Genomic DNA, 22,009 nt, shown 5'->3' with positions numbered 1-22,009 from the left:
TTAAATCGGGGCTAAGATATGATTATTCAGCGGTGCCTCCACCAATGAATGATAATTACACTAGCCTGCCCCACTTTAGCTATAATACTTCTCCTGATGAAGAGATGGCTTATGAGATTGATAAAGTACCAAAACCAGTGAAATTCGATCTTGCTGCCTCTCCATCAAATGCTCAAATTCCATCATCTGATAAGTCTAACGTAAACGTGTCTTGTGTAGCAGGTGATGAAAATGGTGATTGTGGGAAGGTTAACCAGGGTTGTAAGCCAAAAGGAGAGTTAGAACCCCGTTTTGAGTCTTGTGTGGGTCTAACAAAAACGATTAACAATCCTGTCTGTAATAAAGTGTGTGTGTCAATGTTGGGAAGTTTAATGTCTAGATCAAAGGATGTATTTTGTGAAACTTTAGTGATGACAGTTGTACAAATATTTGTAATGAAAGTGAATGCTCTTCTTCTTATTCGGAATGTGAAACTGTTTTTGATGAAACCATTGAAGTCAAGGTTAATGAACAGACCAGTCATAGTTGCTCATCAACTGATCATAATGTTGAGAACTTAGTAAAAGAGAAAATTAGTTTTGTAAATGAAAAACCAAGCACTTCCTGTAAATACGTGCCACCAAAGAAAACCTCATTTTCCCAATACACAAATTTAAACAATAGTTCTCAATATTATGATCAGGTTGATAGTGACTATTATTATTCTCAACAGAAACCTAGACATTCAAACTATTTTGCTTCAAAATTTTCAAATGTACATCATTAGAAGACAAATACAAGTTATAGACATGTTAACCCAACTGCTTCACCCTATCCCACATATCTCAGTGACCAAGATATCTATAACTACAATCAAAGAAAATGTTGCTTTGTTTGTGGCAATCCGTCTCATCTTGCAAGACATTGCAGAAACTGGCATAAGCAACAAAGAGACTTAAACAGTAAGTTTGGTCAGACATTTTCTAAGTTTCCCGCTCAAACTAAGAAAATGCCTAAACAAACTTACACTTCAGCCAGTGAGACGGATTTCAGACCCAAAAGGACCGACAAACCCAAGAAACCTTTCTGGCTAACCCAAAGGGAACGGAAGCGGTTAGCTAAGGGATCTGAAGCTGAAAAGCCCAAGAACCCTTCAAAGGTTTTCACCAAGGCTAATCAAGAATATTTTGTGGTTAAGCCAAACAAAAACGAAGGCAATCCAGAAAACCGTTTCAAAACCGAGGAAATCATAATTCAAGTTCCTCGAGGGATTGCTCTTCAGATTCTGACTCACCAAAAGATTACATTTTCAGAAATCATAAAATTAAGCTTGGTGATTTTGTGTTTAATTTTCCCGAGACAAGTGCGTCTCGGGAAACCCTCCACTAACTGGTTGTTCGTGTGTGTAAGGTCAGCCTGGAAGGCCTATCAATAGTATTTGGTACTTAGACAGTGGCTGCACCCGACACATGATAGGAGACGAGTCACTGTTGTTCGACATCAAACCATTCAACGGTGGACATGTTTCCTTTGCCGGTGACGTTGGAGGAGAGATTGCGAAGCAAGGAAAGGTCTCGAATGGTACTTTGACATTTGATGAGGTCAATCTGGTGGAACAGCTCAACCACAACCTGCTCAGCGTCTCTCAAATCTGTGATAAGAAATTCTCAACCCTATTTACAGAAAATGAATGTCTTATATTCTCAACCCTATTTACAGGTTTTAAATTCCCTGAAGAGTGGATCATGTTGCGTACTCCGAAGCACAACGATGCCTACATTCTGGACATGAGAAGCAATTATTCCATGCGTTCTGCTTCTTGTCTGATGTCCAAGGCCTCGGAGAACGATTCATCTTTATGGCATCAACGTTTGGGTCACGTCAACTTTAAGAACTTGAATAAGTTGGTTAAAGGTGACCATGTGAGGGGTTTACCTGTAAAATCTTTTCACTGTGGTAAAAAATGTTTATCTTGCTCTAAATGCAAACAGCACAAACTTCCTCACAGACCCAAAACCGTCAATTCCATAACCTTTACTCTCCAGTTGTTGCACATGGACCTCTTCGGTCCAATTCAACCAATGGCAATAGGTCGTAAAGCCTATTGTCTGGTAATTATTGATGACTTTTCGTGTTTCAGTTGGACATTTCTGTTAGGACACAAGGACGAGACATCACAGTTTCTACTCAGGTTTATTGTGTTGGTTGAGAATCAAACTGACAAGAAAGTGAAGTGTATCAGAAGTGATAACGGCACAGAATTTTGCAACAAAGTGGTGAATGAATTCTATCACAAGAAGGGAATTCTTCATTAATTCAGCGCACCTTACAATCCCCAAACAAAATGGGGTGGCTGAGTGAAGAAACCGTACGTTGGTTGAAGCCGCTCGAACAATGCTGTCATATTCCAAACTGCCATTGATTTTCTGGGGTGAAGCCATCAACGCAGCTTGCTTTACCCAGAATCGTGTGCTTCTGAACAAAAGATTGAACAAGACTCTTTATGAAGTCTTTTATGGAACGAAGCTAAGGGTAAATTTCTTTAGAACGTTTGGATGTCCCTGCACCATACTCCAAACCAATGCTGGAACAACCTCCAAGTTTGTTGAAAAGTTGGATGAGTGCTACTTTGTTGATTATTCTGCTGACAAAAGTGCTTATCGGGTCTACAACAAGAAAACTAGGGTGATCTTGGAGTCTTTCAACATTGATTGGCAAGAATTGAACCCTACAGATGCACACAATGGTCCTGACTGGATGTTTAATTATGAAAGATTGTTCAAACAGTTTCGTGGGATGTATATGACTCCCGCTGTACCAACGGTTTCTTCTGTTGTTTCTGCACCGGTTCAACCTGCTGATGATCAATCTATCTTGATGCATGCTGTCTTGAGAGATCTTGGACATGTTGAGATAGCTGTTGCTGCACCTATACTTAATGTACAACCCGTGGCTAATCAACCAGCCCCGGTCAATAATGTGCAGCCCTCTGCAGACACAACAGAAATGCCCATTTTTGAAGACATGACTGATTCAGATTCTGGTTCATATGTGTCAGCCGACAACAATGAAAATGTTCAAGTCGAACAAGCACAACCACCTCCTGCAGAACCAAGTGTGGTGGAATCTGTCCCCACACCTCCCTCAGAAGAAGACAATCAAGGTCCTGCAATGGAGGTCGATGCATCAAATGTGCAGGTTGATCCAAGTCCAAATGAAGCTTCTGATAACACCAACACAACCTCTGTTCCAGCCGTTGTTGACCCATTTTATGACAACCTATGGGAAGGTCCCATTGCTCCAGAACACTTGATCAATCAAGAGGAAGGTGAATTTGATCCTCAACCAAGTGCTTCTGTCCCTGTAACCACTGTTTTTCATCCCATAGAGAGCCTGACCGTTCAGCTTGAGGCATCACCAGTCGAGTATGTCGAGAAAATTCCACAGTTACCAATTCATCGTCGACATCCGACTGAGAACATCATTGGTGATCCATCCGCTGGCATCCAAACACGCAGCACCTCTGGTACTATTAACAGATGTCTTTTTGCTTGTTTTATTTCACAGGTGGAACCCAAGGACTACAAAGTTGCACTGAAAGAGAAATCCTGGGTAGAAGCCATGCAAGAAGAGTTGTTATAGTTCAAGAAGTTAGATGTTTGGGTAGAAGACATCCGAATACACTTTATTCGTGATTGTTTTGATCGTAAGCTTGTCGATATAAAAAGGGTCCATTCTGACTATAACTTTGCAGATCTCTTTACCAAAGCTTTTAGTCGTGCCCGATTTCTGTTTCTCGTTGAGTCATTGGGCATGATTTATTTTGAGTAAATTTTATCTTTAATTTTAAAATTGTAAATATTTTTCAAATATGTCTCAATTTTAGAGGGAGAAAATGAGTTAACTTTAACTCACCAAAAAGATTTTAAAATTTACTTTTAGTAAAACAAAAATCAAGTCACTTGACTTAACAAAAAGAATTTAATTTTTATATATAATATTAATTTCATTATTACTCCTATTTAAGAAAATCTTAAGAAAACTCTAAAAGTGTTGTCCCATTTAGAGGGAGCTCCTTAGTAGAGGGAGTCGGTTATTTTAAAATTTTCAATTAAGAATTTGATCCGACCTTTTGGAAAGTGATAATACATTGGTATGTAATGATACTAGCGTGTTAAAAGAGTAGAACAAAAGGCTACAAGGTCATTCATAGATGTGTAGATAGGCTTGACAAACAAGTAAGTGTCGGGTGATATAAACTTAAACTACTGTCGTTGCTAGTGGCTATACATTTAAGAAGAGGTTGCATGATTTCGTGAAGTCATATTCATGAAGGCAAAAATGCAATTATACATGTCATACCCAAGCCTCTCTTTACCTGATCACAGTCGTCTTACGAAATAAGTATCAATTTTTAATTTTTATTTGAGTCAAGTAAAGCCTCATAGAAAGGCAAGAAAAAGAAAAACAAAAGAGTCAAGAAAAGAAAAAGAAAAACAGAAAAACAAAATGAAAAATCAAGAAAAAGAGTCTTTTAGGATTTTAATTCTGCTTTATTTCTTCATTTATTTTGATTCAACCCTTGGACTTTCTCTGTTTGTAGTCATACAAGATCTGATTGTTAAGGCCTTGAATCTTCTGCTTTATTTCAACTATTCTAGATCGAGTCAAGTGTGCAAAACACAAAGTGTAGAGTGTACAAAGTAAAAATGTCAAGTATGTTAATAAGAGTACTGTGATCAACTAAGAAAGGTTTAAATCAAGTTGAGGTGATATGTTAACACAAAGTAGGCCTGAGATATGATGGAATCAGTAACATGTCTGATTAAGTGGGGACCATATAAGCACCGTGCCTAATTGAACTTCAAATGTATCACTTTGGCATCAAAACACTTATCAAGTTAAAAAGGTGGACAATATCTGCAGTCAATGATGAACTTGTGTCACAATAATTTCAAAATGGAAACGCGATCTAGGGCTTTGCAAATCAGTATGATTCCATGTCGCGATCGTTCTTTGTAAATCAACTAAAGAAAAGATCAATGTAAATTAATTAAATATTATTTTTAACTTAAAAATGTTTTAAATTTTCTTTTGTTTTAGTTTATTTTGTTCTGTTTTTGTTTTCTAAAAATATTAAGTACCTGTATAGTTTAATATTTTAAGTCTTATTTTTTATTTTTTTTTATTTTATTTTAAATTTTAATTTTATTTTTATTATTATTATTATTATTGTCTTCTTTTATTGTGTTTTTATGTTTTGTTTTGTCAAAGAGATCAATCTTGCAAACGTTAACAGTCACGGACCGACAAAAGAAAAATCAAATAAATAAACAAGTGCTTGGATTCGGTGGGTAAATGTTTTTCGGGGATTGAAAATGCAAATATTTTTAAAGACCGAGGACCGAGAGTATATTTTTAGGTAAATACTCGCGATGTTTTGACCTTATCACGAGATAGGCTGACCCTATATATAAAGGGAACCTAAAATATTTTTCACTATTCACCAAACACTTTTACTTTTCACTCTCTATTCTCTCTCTTCTTCATCTTTCAAACCCTAAACCTTTTCAAAAATCATCATCAATCCGGCCCTCATTATCAACCATGCCGTTGAATCCAGATCACGCCCCCTTGGTATTCCATCATAACACCATCGTTAATCCTTTTATTCTCTATTTCTGGGTTCTTGAGGATCGAGACGGCGGTTCAAATGAACCGTCGGCTAGATCTAAGGCTGGATTTCCATTGTGTTGTGAATTTCTTGAGTACAATCTGTTATTAGGATAATAGGATTTGATTATCATCATTATTTTGTTAGACGATAGGTTTAATTTGTAAAGTTTGTAGATTTAGGGTTAGTTGGTGAGTACAAGGGTTCAATAGACCAAGCAAACCAAAGGGTTTCTGGTTCAATCTTTCCAGAAACCCAATTCATGGCTAGGCGACACCAAAGGAATGAAAAGGAAACAAAAATTGACAAGTTACATTTTTTTCGCATAAGAGGTTTTTCGCTTCGCATACCCATGCGAAGCGAAAAGGCATTTTGTTTCGCTTCACATGCCCATGCGAAGCGAAATGATCTTTGTTTCGCTTCGCATGCCCATGCGAAGCGAAATTGCTTTTGTTTCGCTTCGCGTGCCCATGCGAAGCGAAATTGCTTTTGTTTCACTTCGCGTGCCCATGTGAAGCGAAATTGCTTTTGTTTCGCTTCGCATGACCATGCGAAGCAAAATAGCTTTTGTTTCGCTTTGCGTGCCCATGCGAAGTGAAACTGGATCCTATGCGAAATTCTAATGCGAAAAAGGAATACTTAGAAAATTTTTCAGAACTTATCTTTGATAGCTACTGGACTGGTTTCCACTTAAGGACTATTTGGGCTTTTGAACTGTTTTGTACTTAAACTTTGTACATATTAGACTTAGTAACTTATACATAAACCAAAATTAACTTATTAACTTATTAAATCTAAATTGTACATAATTAATTAACTATAAGTAATTAATTAAATTAAGTAATATATAAATATTTAAGGCATATGTATATAACTTATTCTGTTTTTTTTAATGATGATTCTCGTGTTCTTAAATGACTAAATTTCAGGGTCATAATCACTTTTGTGCTCTCGAGTTACCAAAGTCTAAGGCAGATAAAGTGTTCACGTCTATGGTCAAGGGGCTTAAGCAATCACCCCTTGCACATGCTATCTCTGTTGATCCTACAGTTTATTACAAGTGGGCTTTGGACTTCTGGGCATTTGCCAAGATTGCTGATGATTCTCTATCCTTTACAACAAAGGTTGCCGGAAAAGAGTTGACTATCACTGAAGCAGACATTAGACGGGTGTTAAAGATTGCTGACGAGTCAGATTATACATATGAGAAGGGAGACAGAAAGAATTTGGTTGAGTTTGTTACACAGATGGGATACGACACCGAGTGGAAGAGCCTCGAGAAGAAACATCTCCCGCCATATTGGAGGTTTCTTTTCCACATCGTGACTCATTGCTTTGCGGATATTCGTGGGGGATTTGATAGCATAAGGGTTGACTGGGTTCGTATCATGTTTGCACTTACGACTAGGGAGAAGTTCAATTACTCTAGGAGGATATTCCTATGTATGTTGGGAAATATCAAGAGTGAGGCTACATGGCTTATGTATCCGAGATTTGTACAAATGCTTCTAGATGATTTGATTCCAGATGTTCCAAGGCCGGGGACAAAGAAAGCTAAGGACAAGAAGTCACTTCCCGAGCCCTATCATGTGAATGAGATCAAGACTTCAATTTTTGGTGTGTTGTTGAGAACTAAGGGCAAAGGATATTAGTATGTGGGACCGAGGCCGGGTCCTAAGTTCGGTTTGTTTGAGGAAACTGAGGCTGCGGGTGACCAGTCTGTTGAGAGTGAAGAGGATGATGAGCCAGAGGTTGAAGCAGAACAAGTTTCGTCTGATGAGCCTCCTGAGGACCACACGAAAGCTAAACATGATCTAAAGAGGAAGGATACTAAGAAGGGCAAGATTGTTGAGTTGGAGGAGGAAGAGGAAGACCAACCGCCCCTAAAGCGTCTGAGGAAGCTTGGAGACTCCCAGAAGGCACCAAAGCTCGTTGTCAAGCTTCACTCCAAAGGTAAAACCTCTAATCCCCCTGTAGTTACCAAAGAAAACCTAGCCCAAGTACTAAAAGACCTAGATGTAAGAAAAATCCAAATCCCAACCTATAGGAAGCCAAAATCTAGGAAGAAATCCAAAGTCAAGATAACCAAAACCCTACTCCATGACTCACCAGAATCCTCACTCGAACCCACTCCAATAGACCAACCAATATCGACCTTCCTACCCCAAATACCACCCTCACCACCTCAAGACCAACCACGACCATCTACACCGACTGAACCAATTCAAACCGAATCCATAACCACACCTCTTGCACAACCTACCTCAATTTTCACATCCTCTATCTTTAGCTCACCAACCAAACAACCAGCTTATGGAGCCAAACCGTTATAACTTCACCACCCCAATCCACAACACCACTTGCCAAACAACCAACACCACCCACCACTACAACTTCACCAATCCTTACCCAATCCATTACCCTACCTTTGCAAACAACCCCACCACCCACAGTGTCCATCACACCACCATCCACCATCATCTCACCAAAACCCATTGCCCGAGGGAAGTCTTCGAAACCTCCAGTATACGCCGATCCTATCCTCAATAGGATCGTCGCACTGGAGGAATCCAACGCAAAAAGGGCAGAACGAGATATAGGGCTTATTCGCTTTATCAAGGAGATGAAACAGAAGAAGATTGCTGATGAGAAGGAGAATGCGGAGTTTAAAGCAAGAGTCCAAGTTCTGGAGGAGGAAAAGGTGGTGAAAGAAGCTCAATTAGAAAATCAAAGATTGCTAATCAACACGCTTCACACCAGAGTTCAAAATCAACAGTTGTTGCTAAACAACGAAGCATCTCAAAACGCAAATCTGAGGGCCGAACACTCAAGGCGTGCTAACAGAATGACAACACTTGAAAGGAACTTACCAAGTGCAAGTGCCCTCAGAACAAGTCTGAATAAGAAGATTGAGGATGCCACTCGAAGATGGGATGTTGAAAATGAGGCTACAAACTCAAGAGTCTCCATCTTAGAGAATCATCTAGCATCATCGGCCTCCCTCGATACTCTCACAGCTGATAATGCAACACTTAGAGCCGAGATGGAGGCCATTCAACTAAAAGTAAAGGAGCATGATCATCTTAATGAGCTTCAATTAAAGACGAATGAGGAGTTGGTAAGCAAGTATCAAGCGGCCTCAGATCTTATGGGTATTCATGAGGATGACTTTCATGATCTGGAGGATCGACTTGATACAGTTTTCAGAAGTTGGAGAAGGTCTGGTGAGACTTCTCAGGCTATGCGAGGAGTACAGGTTGTGGCGTCTGAAGATGAGGCGGCTGTTGGTGGGTTAGTACAACAGGGCAGTCAGTCTAGTGGTATTGGAGGTGGAAATCAAGATGAGAAGGAAGATGAAGAGGAAGAAGATGATGATGATGGTGAAGACGATGAGGACGATAACGTACATGACAGTTTTGATGATAGTGATGATGATGATGATGATGATGATGATGATGATGATGATGATGATGATGAAGGTGGAAATAGAGGGGCCGGGGCAGCAGGAGGTGGGGGTGGAGATAACACTCAATCACCTCCACCCACTCAACATGACACTCAAGACCCTGCTGCTCACGACTCGGCCGGCAAAGTCAGGGAGCATGACTCGGAGATACACAATATGTATAAAGATTTATTTCCTGATGATTTTGCAGGTGTCATGGACGGTTTCATAGAGGCTGGAATGAACTTGGAGCAACTCATTGAACAGAACATGGAGGAAGCAGTAGAAGACGACTACATCAACTACTCGCCAAATCCAGATACACCTCCAGCTCAAGTTCACGCTTTAGAGACTCCAGCCGCTGATCCCATCTCCGATCCAACCGCCGACTTGACACAGGAACCACTTAAGATGAAGAGAAAGACGCACATTGTGTCAGGTCGTGCATGTGCCCGCTCGCTCAACTACCCTTATCATGACGATTCGCTGATCGTTTATGCGAAGTATGATAAGAGGAACTGTGTGTGGGCCATCAGAAGATGCAGCGGCGATCTGATCTATCTTGACCACCACGAGCTGAAGTCGTTACCAGAGCTTGACATCAATTATCTTCGAAAAGCTCTAGGTCATGGTGCCTTTGGGAGTACGTTAGAAAGTTGGATCCCCAACTATCTACATCGTCAAGCGAAAGTGGACTACAAAGATTTCGAGCTGAATAAGGGTCACAACTACAAGAACCCAAGGGAGATCGACCCAGCCACCGGAGAGCCATCTATTATGTGGAGGTACAACGCACCAAAAGACTGTCACGAGATATATCATGGAGAGCCCTATCTTCCAAACACTCTCCGAGATTTTATTGATTGGGAGTTTGATAATAAAACCGGTGAGGCCGTCATCCATTGTCGTGACATGCACGAGATTCGAGTGTTTGATGAGCATGAGCTGATGGGATTCCACATTGAAGATGTGAAGAAGCTCTACAACTCACCGCTTGGGACCGTCGAGGACATTGGTCGTCAAAATACAGACCGGATAGTTGAAGCCTTCAACAAGTTCATCCGTAGACTTGTTGAACTTCCACTATCCGAGGACGAATGCTTGGTCTACGACACCGACGGGTTTCAATACTAAAGACTAGAGGGAGATTGTTAGACCCATTTTGTTTATGTTAGTCTTTTGTATTGAATGTACTTATTTCTCTTGGACTTTAATAGCTTATTTTGTATGTATTGGCCCATGAGAAAAGGCCCAAAGAAAAAACATGTAAAGAAGCCCATTGGGCATATGATGTGACTTGTTTCTCATGCATGCTTCTCTATAAATAGAGAAGCATGCCATGAGAGATGAGGGTTGATATAAATATATAGAAAACCTTTTGTCAAACTTTTATCTTACTCTCTAGCTTTCACTCTCTCACTCTAACTTTCTTATCCGAAATAAACTCTCAAGATCCGAGACCACTTAGGTGACTTAGTGTGATTTCCGCTAGCACTAAGTTTGGTTGATCCAAAGATTGTTGCTAGATCCACCCGTGTTGGGACCTACATGAATGATGCATTAAAGAGATTAATTCATATAATTGTGCGATTAGCTTTTTAGGTTCATTTTCTTTGCAGTTTTGGCTAGTGCATTACATATTTGCATTTTTCGCATAGACACAATGATTTTATTAGGGTCCACATTAGCTTCGTTGCTGACTTCACATGGTGCATCATTCTTGACTTGACAGTGCGTCTTTCACAAAATACTTTAGCCTCCATAGAGTCGATTCACTCTACAAAACACGAATAATATAGGTAGCATATAAATTATAGACACACAAAGATGACTGAAAATAATGTTGACCTGAGCATCGATGTCAAGGGCAATATCGGCTGTTTTTGACTAAAAACTCGGGTTATATTTGACCAACTACTATATCAAGTGCCTTGCTAAGATCTTCGAGACACGACCAAGTTAGAGCTATCCTAGTGTTTCTTTTGTCTTTAATTGACATTTTCTTTAATATATTTTACGTTTTTAAACTTTGCATAGACTTAGCACTTAGTGTAATAAAAATCTTTGAATAAGATTAACCCAAGCTCTAGTGTCTTCACTACCTGATGAGATCAGTGTTGACTCATTAGGAATGAACCACAAGAGTCTTATTCATGCTTCGCGTAGTTAAAATCCTTGAGGATACCTACCAATCTCATGAACCGGTATTAGATGCGGTAATCTTTGCATTAAAGATTTGGAGGCAGTATTTGTACGTAGTCGAGCACACCATATTTAAATATCATAGAACTTGAAGTAACTCTTTGAGCAAAAAGTTCTAATCTTGAGGCAACAAAGATGGTTAGAAGTGATTAAGAATTGGGAAAATTCTCAAAATAGCATAGTTTGATCAACATTTCAGAATTAACCTATGTTCTCCAAAAATCCCCAAAATTTTCAGTTTAGGGGTTTTTTATTTTAAGTTCTAGAGTGAAATTGAACACTATGGTTGTGTTCTCCTAGAAAAGCTAAGCGATTTACACGATGGATTTGCTTGATTTTGTGGAGACCTAAGAAAGATGGAGATGGAGGTTGGTTATGAAAGTTTTGGGTTTGAGAGGTAGAAGATGAAAAATTCTGTTGGACCCATTAAAAATTTCATGGATCCGACGGTTCTTTAAAAGTTTCGTCGGATCCATTAATACGTTGACACGTGGCGCGATTTTAAAGGTCCATGAATTCCGTCGGATCAATTATTGTTTCCATCGGATCTGACTGGATTTTTAGGCCATTTTCGGTAGGAGTGAGCAAGATAAGGGCCGGACCCTTGAAACCTGGTTACCCGGCTCGTAAAACCCTTAATTAGACCCGAATATATAAGGGTTGGGTTAAGGGTATTTAAATTTCACCTTAAAGGGTAAAAGGGTTTCAAGAGTCCGACCCTTTTTCAAACCCTTGATCCGTTTACTAGTTTCTAGATAGATATACATCATATTTGTGATTAATCTGAAATTTAAGAGAGGTTTGTGTTTCATATATAATTCATCAGAAATTTTCCAACTACTAAGAAAAATAAAAAATAAAAGGCAATACTAGTTACTTGAAACAAATATATGGGAATCACTAAATTGTTCTCTACATGTAATTATGAATGTGATAAACTTTCGAAGTTAGACTTTACTATGTTATCAAATGAAAGTACAATTGTTCTAGGATTTATATATTAAAGTCATATATAATATGCAATTAGTAAATGTAGAAAAGGAGATTATTATTGCCTTAAAGGGTAAAGGGTTGGACCCTTGAAACCCTTATTTATACCCGGCCCTTTTATTGTTTAGAGGGTAGGGTCTCGGGTCCACATTTCTTCCTAGAAAAAAATTCTATTTGTATACCTATGGTTTGTTGCTTCCATCCATTTGTATACAAATTCGAAACATTTAACACTTTGAATACATATTAATTCCAATTGCATCAATTTGTATACAAGTTTCAAACGGAGTTAACCAATGACGTTAAAACCTCCCCCACATGAGGGGTATTTTCGTCTATACAAATAAAAAATAAATCCAAATTTCATATCAGACCAATTCAAAAATTTAAGCCAATTACAAAAATACATTGTTTAGTTTTTTTTATTATTATTCCCAAACAACAACATTTAAACCTTATGACCTAATTTTGATTTTTAATGATATTAGGGAAGAGGATACATTGTATGAAAATGATAATGTCTTTATACTACTGTTAATGAAAGTTCATTGTGATTGCGGGTACCTAATGGCATATTGTTAGTGAAAGTTCAATGTGTAAGCATGCTCCATTTTTTCAGTTTAGTCTACTAGGTAGTGTGAAAAAAACCAGACATTAGGCATGAAAATCTGACAATATATTCCTGCAATATATGATCTACTGCAATATATTTGTAACATTTACGTCGAAGTCAAAAATCTGAACTTAACATTTTGGTAGATGTTTTAATGGGTAATTAAATCAATAATTCAATAGTTTGACCAAAAGGTCAACTGTTGATCATGAACATGTGAACCTTAGTTATATCACATTTATGTGTTTTCAAATTATGTTTAAATTATTTCAAAATCGCCTCCTTTTTATACAAATAAATTATGTTCTATTTAAATCTTGTAAACACAGTTTAACTATTGTCAAACTATTATAGAAAGTCACCTACTGCTATTTTCTATGAGTTATATGTAGGCATGTAAACGAAAATGAGCATGTTCTTAGGTGTGTATTTAACTTTTAGTGAAAACGAACACTTAATTGAACAAAATTTTGTGTTCATGTACGTTCATTTTAAAATTGAACATGTTCTTGTTCATTTAAAAAAATGAACATGTTCTTGTTCGTTTATGTTCTTTTAAAAATAAACGGTTTAGAGCATAAACGATTTTATTGGAATAGACGAAATATCCCTCATGGTGGGAGGTTTTAACGGTTTGGTTAACTCCGTTTGGAACTTATATACAAATGGATACAATTGGAATTAATATGTATTCAAAGTGTTAAAGGTTTCAAATTTGTATACAAATGGATGGAAGCAACAAACCACAGGTATACAAACATAATTTTTTTTTCTTCCTAAAAGGGAAAAGGGTCCGAGTAGAATATTAAGTAAAAGGATCTGATCTTACCCTTTGAACATGCCTAATTTTGGGGATTTTTTAGAACATGAGCTATTTCTAGAAATTTTAGCTCAAATTAGGCTATTTTAGGAATATTTTTCCCTTACAAATTTTGTTTGTGAGATTATGTCTCTTTGGGGAAAAGCTAATGGAGTAATTGAAGTTTTAAGTCCCAAAGAATAACACTACAACACCATGTTTTCAAAAAGTAAAACACTTGTGTGTTTGTTTTTGAACAATGGTTTTTCTTTCTTTCTTTTTTTTTCCTTTTTCTTTTTGCAATTCTTGGGGTGTATTTTGATTGTTTAAACATACTCCGTTTTACATTCTTCATTATAAGAACATGAATGACAATTTTTCTAATGCATGACTATATTAGTCTAAAATACATATAATATGTACCAATCTGGAATAGGATTCATTCATTAGCATCTATCTCGATCAAAATGAAATACTGCCATTTTACAGGCTAACATTGTAATGCTGAAAAGAACTACACACCACTTTTAACCTATAAATCAATAGTAACTTAAGGAAACACACTGGAATATTCTACTAGCCACCTTTTAAACTGATTGATAAGAAACAACATTTTTCCATAGCGCGCTTTTCTTCCTGCATCTGCTCCAGTTGTTTAACCAACTCAGCAGCATCAGGCCTGAGTTTGTGGTCTCTCTTGAGACACCTCATTGCAAGTAAGCCAGCACGTGTTGCAACCGCTGAAGAATACTGGCCTTCAATACTTGGGTCCATGATGTCTAGCATCTTTCCTTCACTTCTCAAATAAGTCTTGGCAAACTCAGCCACTTCTTGCTTACCGGATGGTTGATTTTTGTCAAAGGCTGGCCAGCCTGTTAACAATTCAAGGAGAACCACCCCAAAACGGTATACCTCACCTTTTGCAAACTGCATACCTTCCATCAAAGACCAGATTCAAAATGTAAGTATACAAATCCCAAAAGTTTTTCTAAGCATTTTTTAGTAAGATTACCTGTGACCATTTGTTCAGGAGCTACATAAGTACTGAACTCCTTCAGTCCACTATCAGATTAGAAAGTTTTGCATTGTAATTCTGAATTAATGCATGAAAATGGTGAAATTTGTATATATACAAGAAAAACTAAACAAAGTGAGAATTAACCACCCATTTATGGCTTACAGAATCGATTGGTATCATGGAGGACGTTAACAAATGACGCCACATATGTGCTTTAGTGGTATCTAAGTATGCAAGTCCCTTTGCAACACCAACAGCAATATTTAGACGACGATTCCACGAAAGAGGTTCAGAGTCATCACCTCCTGTCAAAAGATTGCATCTGTCAGTTTTGACCCATTATTTATGTGCGGGTCGGTTACAGTTGAAAGAACTCACTTCTGAAAAGGAGGCAGTGCAAGCTGCCTTTAGGCATGAACTCATACACATGGATTCGGCGGTCAGTCTCCAAATAGCAATAACCGATTAAATTAAGAATGTTCTGATGATTTAGCTGTCCTAAGTATTTGATTTCTGTCTGCAATAATATTAATAGAAAATCAGCTTAATTAATGGGAGTATTCAAGAGTATAAAATATAAAGGCTTTTTTTTTCTTTTTTTGTAAAAATGACCAAATAATGACATTTTTCACTTACCTCCCATTCTTCGTAAGTGCCATAATTACGTGGATAGTATAACTTCTTGACAGCAATGGCGGTGCCAGTACCTGGCTTGGTAGCTGCACCTGATTGTTCATCGATCCACCCCACGTAAATCGAATTCAATCTAGCTTCTACTAACATCATGTCAGGAAAATTTCTGGTAGCCTTTTCGAGTACATGATCGCTAAAACATCTAGGCCTAGTGGATACTGAGGCAGGTCCTGTCATTTAAATAAACACCAGAAATCTTGATCAACATACATAAAGGTAATTTAAGTTAATAAAACTTTTAATAAACAGATTAATGCTTACCATGATCAAGAAGAGAATAATCAGTGTTCGATCCAACACTGAAACCTGAACCCATTTGATCTTCTTCGCACTGATTCAAAAAAAAATTGTAATTTTAACAATTTTCAAAGTAATATCAAAGATAACTGATTTGAAGAGTTCAATTTCTTTTTGTACAATTTGGGGATCTGGTAATTGCTGAGAAGATTCATCAAGACGACTTTGATTTCTTTGTCTTGCTACCTTTTACAGGCAATTTTTCATTTCACAAAAACTACAAGTCTTTCTATTTTTGCATGGCATACATTACGTATTAGCAAATGGCACCAGTAGTAAAATAACTATAATTTTTATAATAGTTTTAAAACATTTACTTTTAAAAAAAATTAGTAAATGTGTTTTATATATATGTATTTATCATGGGAAAACATAGAATGAAAATTTACTACACATGAAAACTTGATATAACAGCCACTTTTTTAAAACATATATTGTAATGCATGTTATTACAAACTTTTATGAAAAATTACTCATCAAATTGTTACATATGCGTTACACATTTGTTGCAGAAGGAAAAAAAAAAGTAAAAGTGAATTTTGCATTTTTTATTATTTTTTATTCACGACAGCATCAAATTGTTACATATGTGTTACACATTCGTTGAAGAAGAAAAAAAAAGTAAAAGTAAATTTATTATTTTTTATTCACGACAACATAAATGATAAACCAACCTACATGTGATAAAGAATGAGTTACTACGTTTTCATACCTGAAGTGAGTTTCATTCTAACTCTGCGCTATGTATCATATTCATCATCCTAAAAGTTTTAGTGTTTTAGCGTATTTAATTTTTATTTATGACGTTATTTCAGTTGAGGGAAGCTCCTACATCACTCTCTCCTTAAACGAGTTTGAATACTCTTAAAGTTGTGTTCCCAATATGTGGAATACGTGTGAACACCTTTTTTTTTTCTTTTGTCTAGAGATTTTTAATATTTGAATACGACATATATGATAAGAAACCAATTCAAATGGTCATTATTTCTAAGATACAATGCATTTAAAAAAAACCTATTCAAATGGTCATTTCTACATTACCATTTACCAATAAATAAGAATTCTTTAAAATGCAAGTGTAAGCTATTTAAAAGTGAACGAGATTTGAAGTCATTAAAATGCTAAAGCATGTCGGTGGCCATTTGGTCCACTGGGATCAGCTAGAATGAATAAGATCAGTGATCTTATGATAACAAGTTTGAATCCCACTTTCAGTATAAAAATCGTGTTGCCATTAACGCATTTGAGCTCTCAGATATAGCAAGTCAAGAGGCTTTATGAGAGTTGTTGATTTCCTTCTAGAACATGTTGATGCCAAACTAATGATGGAAGGTTAAAATCATGTCTGATATATCATATATGACACCTGGGCTATTAAGAAACATACCACTAAGCCTAAATTGTCATCGCTGTTACAAAAAAAATTGCGAGAACAAGGTTTACACTAGTAATTAGAAGATTTGTCAAATCTAAATAAATAATGAACTGTTGATATAATGAGTGAAATATGCCATGTTCATAGCTACTAAAAATTAAATTTTAAATTGTCCAGTACTTTTCAAATGATCAACCTACTTTTCAAGCAAGGTCATGATAGAATTTTGTTACATTAACTCTGAACTATCCTACAAATGACAATTTAGAAAAACTAAAAAAGTAAAAATAAAAATAATAATAATAATAATAATAATAATGGTACACTCCTATTGTTATAAAATATGGTCCACTGGAGGGTCAACGGACTCTATAGACACCAGCTCTAGACCTCTAGTTGCACCTATTGATACATATAGCAACTACTCTTTAAGATGGTAGAGATATCCCATTACATGATTTATGGGCATACCAACACTCAATTAAACTAATCGATCATTGGAAAAAAAACAGAGAATCTAACATCTTACACAACCCGGGAATCATCCATGCGTACTTTATGAATGATGCATTAAGAAAATTAATTCAATTAAGTGCATGATTAGCCTTTTTGGTTCCTTTTCTTTGCGGTCTTCGCTAGTGCGTTACATATTTGCATCTTCCGCTTGGACACAATGTTTTTAATGGGATCCACATTAGCTTCGTTGCTGACTTCACATGGTGCATCATTCTTGCTTTGACCATAAAGCGCATCTTTCACAAAATACTTTAGCCTCCATAGAGTCGATTCACTCTACAGAATACGTATGATATAGAAGTCATGTAAATTATAGAATACCTATTTTGATTTATAAAATAACTATTTAACCCTTATTTTCACAAAAACTATATAATTTCCAAACTTTTTCATATTTACCCATATATAATTAGTTTTTCTTTTTGTCCTTTTTACATTTTTATCTTTTTTTGCGTTTTTAATAAGGTTTTTTTTTCATTATTTTCTTTCGTCTATGTAAATGTACTCTTCTTTATCACGAGTTTTTAAAGTAGCAATCATAAAAAATAGTGACAATCATTAAAATGAAAAACAAATATTTGGCTGGATATTTTTGAAAGGGTCTTTTAGTCATTATCTGAAACTTCAATAAGGGAAATGCAATTTTAGTTTTGAGTTGGGTAAGTGTGCAATTAGTGAAGTTTACAAGGGGATAATGCAATACTCACATTTTTGCGTAAAACGATTTAACAAGTTTAAGCTATAAAGGGTTGGAAACTTAATATATTGTATATAGACACGCACATACACGAACACGTGTGTGTGTGTGTGTATAGTGTGTGGGTGGTTAAAGATGAACTGAAAATAAAGTTGACCTGAGCATCGATGTCAAGGGAAATCTCGGTTGCTGTAGACTGAAAACTCGGGTTATGGCGAGCTACAATATCGAGTGCCTTGCTAAGATCTTCGGGACACAATCGAGTAAGAGCTATCCCAATGTTTCTTTTGTCTTTGATCGACATTTTCCTGAATATATTTTACGGTTTTAGACTTTTCATAGATCTAGCACTTAGTGCAATAAAAATCTTTGAATAATTATCAAATACCTAAAATAACCCTTGAATCTTGGTAACATAAAAGTAAGCAAATTTATTTGCCACAAACATCACAATTATAAGGAATGAGTGACAATATTGGTAAAGTTTTGGTTAAATACATTTACAAAGCCGAACTTAACCAAACCAATATATGACTGAACCAAACCAAACTGTTATGGTATATTTTAAGGATTTCACTGAGGGAGGAAATTAAGAGCTTCAATATGTATTAAGACCAGAGCATATTTTAAATTTATTTGAATTTTTTTACTTTATCAAAACCCAAATTTGTATTGACCCGGCCCAATTAAACAAGGTCCAAAAAGGAAGGCTGGAGACTGGAGTGGTTGATTAACCAAAACATCTTATATATTAACCGGAAAATAACCAAACACCTCACTTTTACATTTTAACCAAAATTTTCAGTTATGGGTCATAAAAAGTTTGTGTAAATATGCAAACATGAACGAGAATAGGAGATGAAATGACGATGACGAACCTGCATTTTTTAACCACAATTTCTCTTAGTTCTTCTAACCGCATATCAGTTTCATAAAGCTGTAATAATAGCAAAGTTTAAATTTCAGAAAGATATAAATTTCATAGACGAATATATGTTTTAAAATTCAAGAGATTATTATTTTACCTCATTACTTAAATCCCGAGCCATTTTAGCATGAGCTGCCTCTTGAGCACGCTGCAAACTCAATTGTGCTTCTGCTTCCTCTTCCTCCCGCCTTTTTTCCTGCATTTTTAATAATAATTATAATTATGAGTTTATTATCACTAGTTTATTATTAGATTAATTTGTCTTTAGAGTTTCTGGTTTGTTTCCTATATCTTGAGGATTCCCTCTACTGTAATTACAGTATTCAGATAGATATTATTCTTCTCTCTTTTACACGTAACAGAAACAGATTGCAGCTTGACTAACATAGCTCCTCAATATAGCTCCTCAATAGAGGTGCCAAAATGCACGGATCAGGTGGGTTGGATAAATGGTCAAAACTGGTGTGAAGTTTTACTTTTCACTTTTCTTAGAACTTTATGAACAATTATTGTGTCAAATACAATCACAAAGATTAAACTTGTAAACGAACCGAACGAACACCAATGAGGCATATTTATGTTCGTCCATTTTAACTTTAACAGGACAAACGATCAAACACGAACAATTAAACAAACGAGACTTTCCTGTTCATGTTTGTTTATATTCGTTTTGTGACAGTTAAATGAACGTTTCCCCACCTTATACGAACAAACATAACTTAACATAGATGAAAGAACATATATACGAACCTAACTGAGCAAACACCAATTAAAACTAGATGTGAACATCAATATGTTTAGTACGTAAACAAAGAGCTTAAACAAACGTAAACTGTCTAGTGTAACAGTTACCTCTTCAGTAACCCGTGGTAAAAACTGAAGCCATTTCTCTTCAAATTTTTCCAACAAAGTTTTGGCCATCCCATGAACATCGCTTTTATCGTCATTATATTTCATGGCATTTTGAAAAACTAACTGAACATCCGAACATATATCCCGAACATGTTTGTATTCAGTACCATCCTTCGCCTCCATTTGGTTTTTTATTGTACTGAAGTCCATCGGCCTGTCAATTACCTAACACACGCCAGCCATAAACCAAATGTTAGACCATTGTAAAAACCATAGGACAGTCATGCATCTTAATAATCCCTAATAGGTTTTCTAGCAGAAATTACAAAATTGCCCTTACCAAGTTGAAAAAAGAGCATATTAACATGCCAATAAGAAACTCATATGTAAAATAAACACAGCGAAAGAACAATACTACCTCATAATAGTCATGCAATCCAAGAGCTTCAACATCTACAGGTTGCATAAATGGCCAGGCCCACTTGTGCTGAGTGATCTGTAAGATGATTTGTAAATGAAATTGATATTTTAACTCAATATACACACCTAAAGAAACCTATCTTGGGTCCATGGACTATATACAACTAAACCCTTATATTAAAACATTGATAACTATAACTAACACAATGCATATACAACTATAATTAGTTTGTAATTCAGAAAACAAAACCTAGTTATAACTACACCAAAGTTTAAGCAATTAAGAAACTTAGTGTAGAATTAAAATCAGATAAACTTTCAACCATTGCCTAAGAGTTTTCTATAAGCTAACTTATATAAGCAAACCTGGCGCAGAACCGAGCCAAATTGTCGCATAATATCCTGCATTCTTTTGGCAGCAACCGCCTCTCTGCGCGCTGCTTCTTGTTGATATTTCTTAAACCCTGGAACATGCTTTATCTTATCTTTATCCTTCTGAAAAGAGCTTTTCACAGAAGCACTACCGGATTGCATCTTGCTTGAATTTAAGAAGAACTGCTCAATCTCATTTACTCTTTGCTCAAGCTGCAAACAACCATGAAGCTAGTACCATAAGGTTCAAAATAACCTAATCAAACATAATAATAATAATAATAATAATAATAATAATAATAATAATCTTACCTTGTCAACCTTGGTGAACAAATCATCTACTTTGTGGCCAATATCATCATCAGCATTATTATTATTATTATCCTCCGTCTTCGCTATCTCGTGACCATCAACACAAATGATCAATTCTTCTTCCATTTCCTTCTAAGGGTATAAAAATTGGTACAACAAGAGCACAATAATTAATTAATTCACTTAACAACTATAGACCTTATCCAACTAAAATTCACAAGAATTCAGAATCAGAAAACAAATTTATCACAATAAATTTGCTTGATATTATACAAATCGGTTTAATTATGCACAAAACTGTTCGAATTATACTATCATGTTAATTGCCCTAAGTAATTCAAATTAATTTGAGAATTACACAATCAAAGACATATAAGAGCTTGTGGAACAAACAGAAAGCGAGATTTGCACCTGAATTCGTAATTGAAGGAATAAACAGTAAATTGGGAGAGATATAAATGTCAACTAAGCCTTGTAATCTTACGTTACCGGAGCCGGAGATACGCCGCCTGTGGATCGGTGAAAGTGTCCGGCCGGCGACGAGTAGGAGCAGAAGCCGTAGGGGTTTCTCAATACAATCAAATGCCAACCAGTACTTTACCCGGACGGAACATCAACGGATTATGTGAAATCAAACATTAAACATATTTCATAGCATATAACACGATTATGTAAACACACTAACAATTTCTCATAATTAAACACAAAAACCTTATTGAGTGTTTTTGTCTCAGGGCGAGATGGGCTGGAGATTCAGAAATATGCTACTTTTATCAATTGAATATGGAGATTTAAAAGTGAAGAAATTTTTTATTAGATAATTTATT

General features: G+C 36.2%; 2 protein-coding genes across 2 annotated transcripts; both read right to left on the bottom strand.

The window, feature by feature from the left end:
- Window positions 1-14,278: 14,278 nt before the first annotated feature.
- Window positions 14,279-15,729, bottom strand: LOC143620078 (receptor-like cytoplasmic kinase 176). Its single transcript, XM_077091859.1, has 5 exons — window positions 15,675-15,729; window positions 15,357-15,583; window positions 15,099-15,237; window positions 14,883-15,025; window positions 14,279-14,629 (listed from the first exon to the last, which is right to left on the bottom strand). Exons 1-5 carry the CDS (start codon window positions 15,727-15,729, stop codon window positions 14,279-14,281), a joined length of 915 nt encoding a protein of 304 aa, XP_076947974.1.
- Window positions 15,730-17,646: 1,917 nt separating this feature from the next.
- LOC143619929 (transcription factor GTE6-like) lies at window positions 17,647-21,336 on the bottom strand. The gene is made up of 8 exons (XM_077091748.1): window positions 21,183-21,336; window positions 20,865-21,083; window positions 20,497-20,574; window positions 20,079-20,303; window positions 19,324-19,422; window positions 19,177-19,235; window positions 18,456-18,606; window positions 17,647-17,877 (listed from the first exon to the last, which is right to left on the bottom strand). The coding sequence occupies exons 1-8, from the start codon at window positions 21,306-21,308 to the stop codon at window positions 17,686-17,688; spliced, it is 1,149 nt and encodes a 382-aa protein (XP_076947863.1). The 5' UTR covers window positions 21,309-21,336; the 3' UTR covers window positions 17,647-17,685.
- Window positions 21,337-22,009: the final 673 nt, after the last annotated feature.

The sequence above is a fragment of the Bidens hawaiensis genome, unplaced genomic scaffold, assembly GCF_021521415.1.
Source record: "Bidens hawaiensis isolate Kalapana, Puna unplaced genomic scaffold, B.hawaiensis_p1.1 tig00002525_1, whole genome shotgun sequence".
Classification (NCBI taxonomy): domain Eukaryota; kingdom Viridiplantae; phylum Streptophyta; class Magnoliopsida; order Asterales; family Asteraceae; genus Bidens; species Bidens hawaiensis.
The sequence above is the reverse complement of the archived record's forward strand: the minus strand, read 5'-3'. Positions and strand labels throughout refer to the sequence as shown.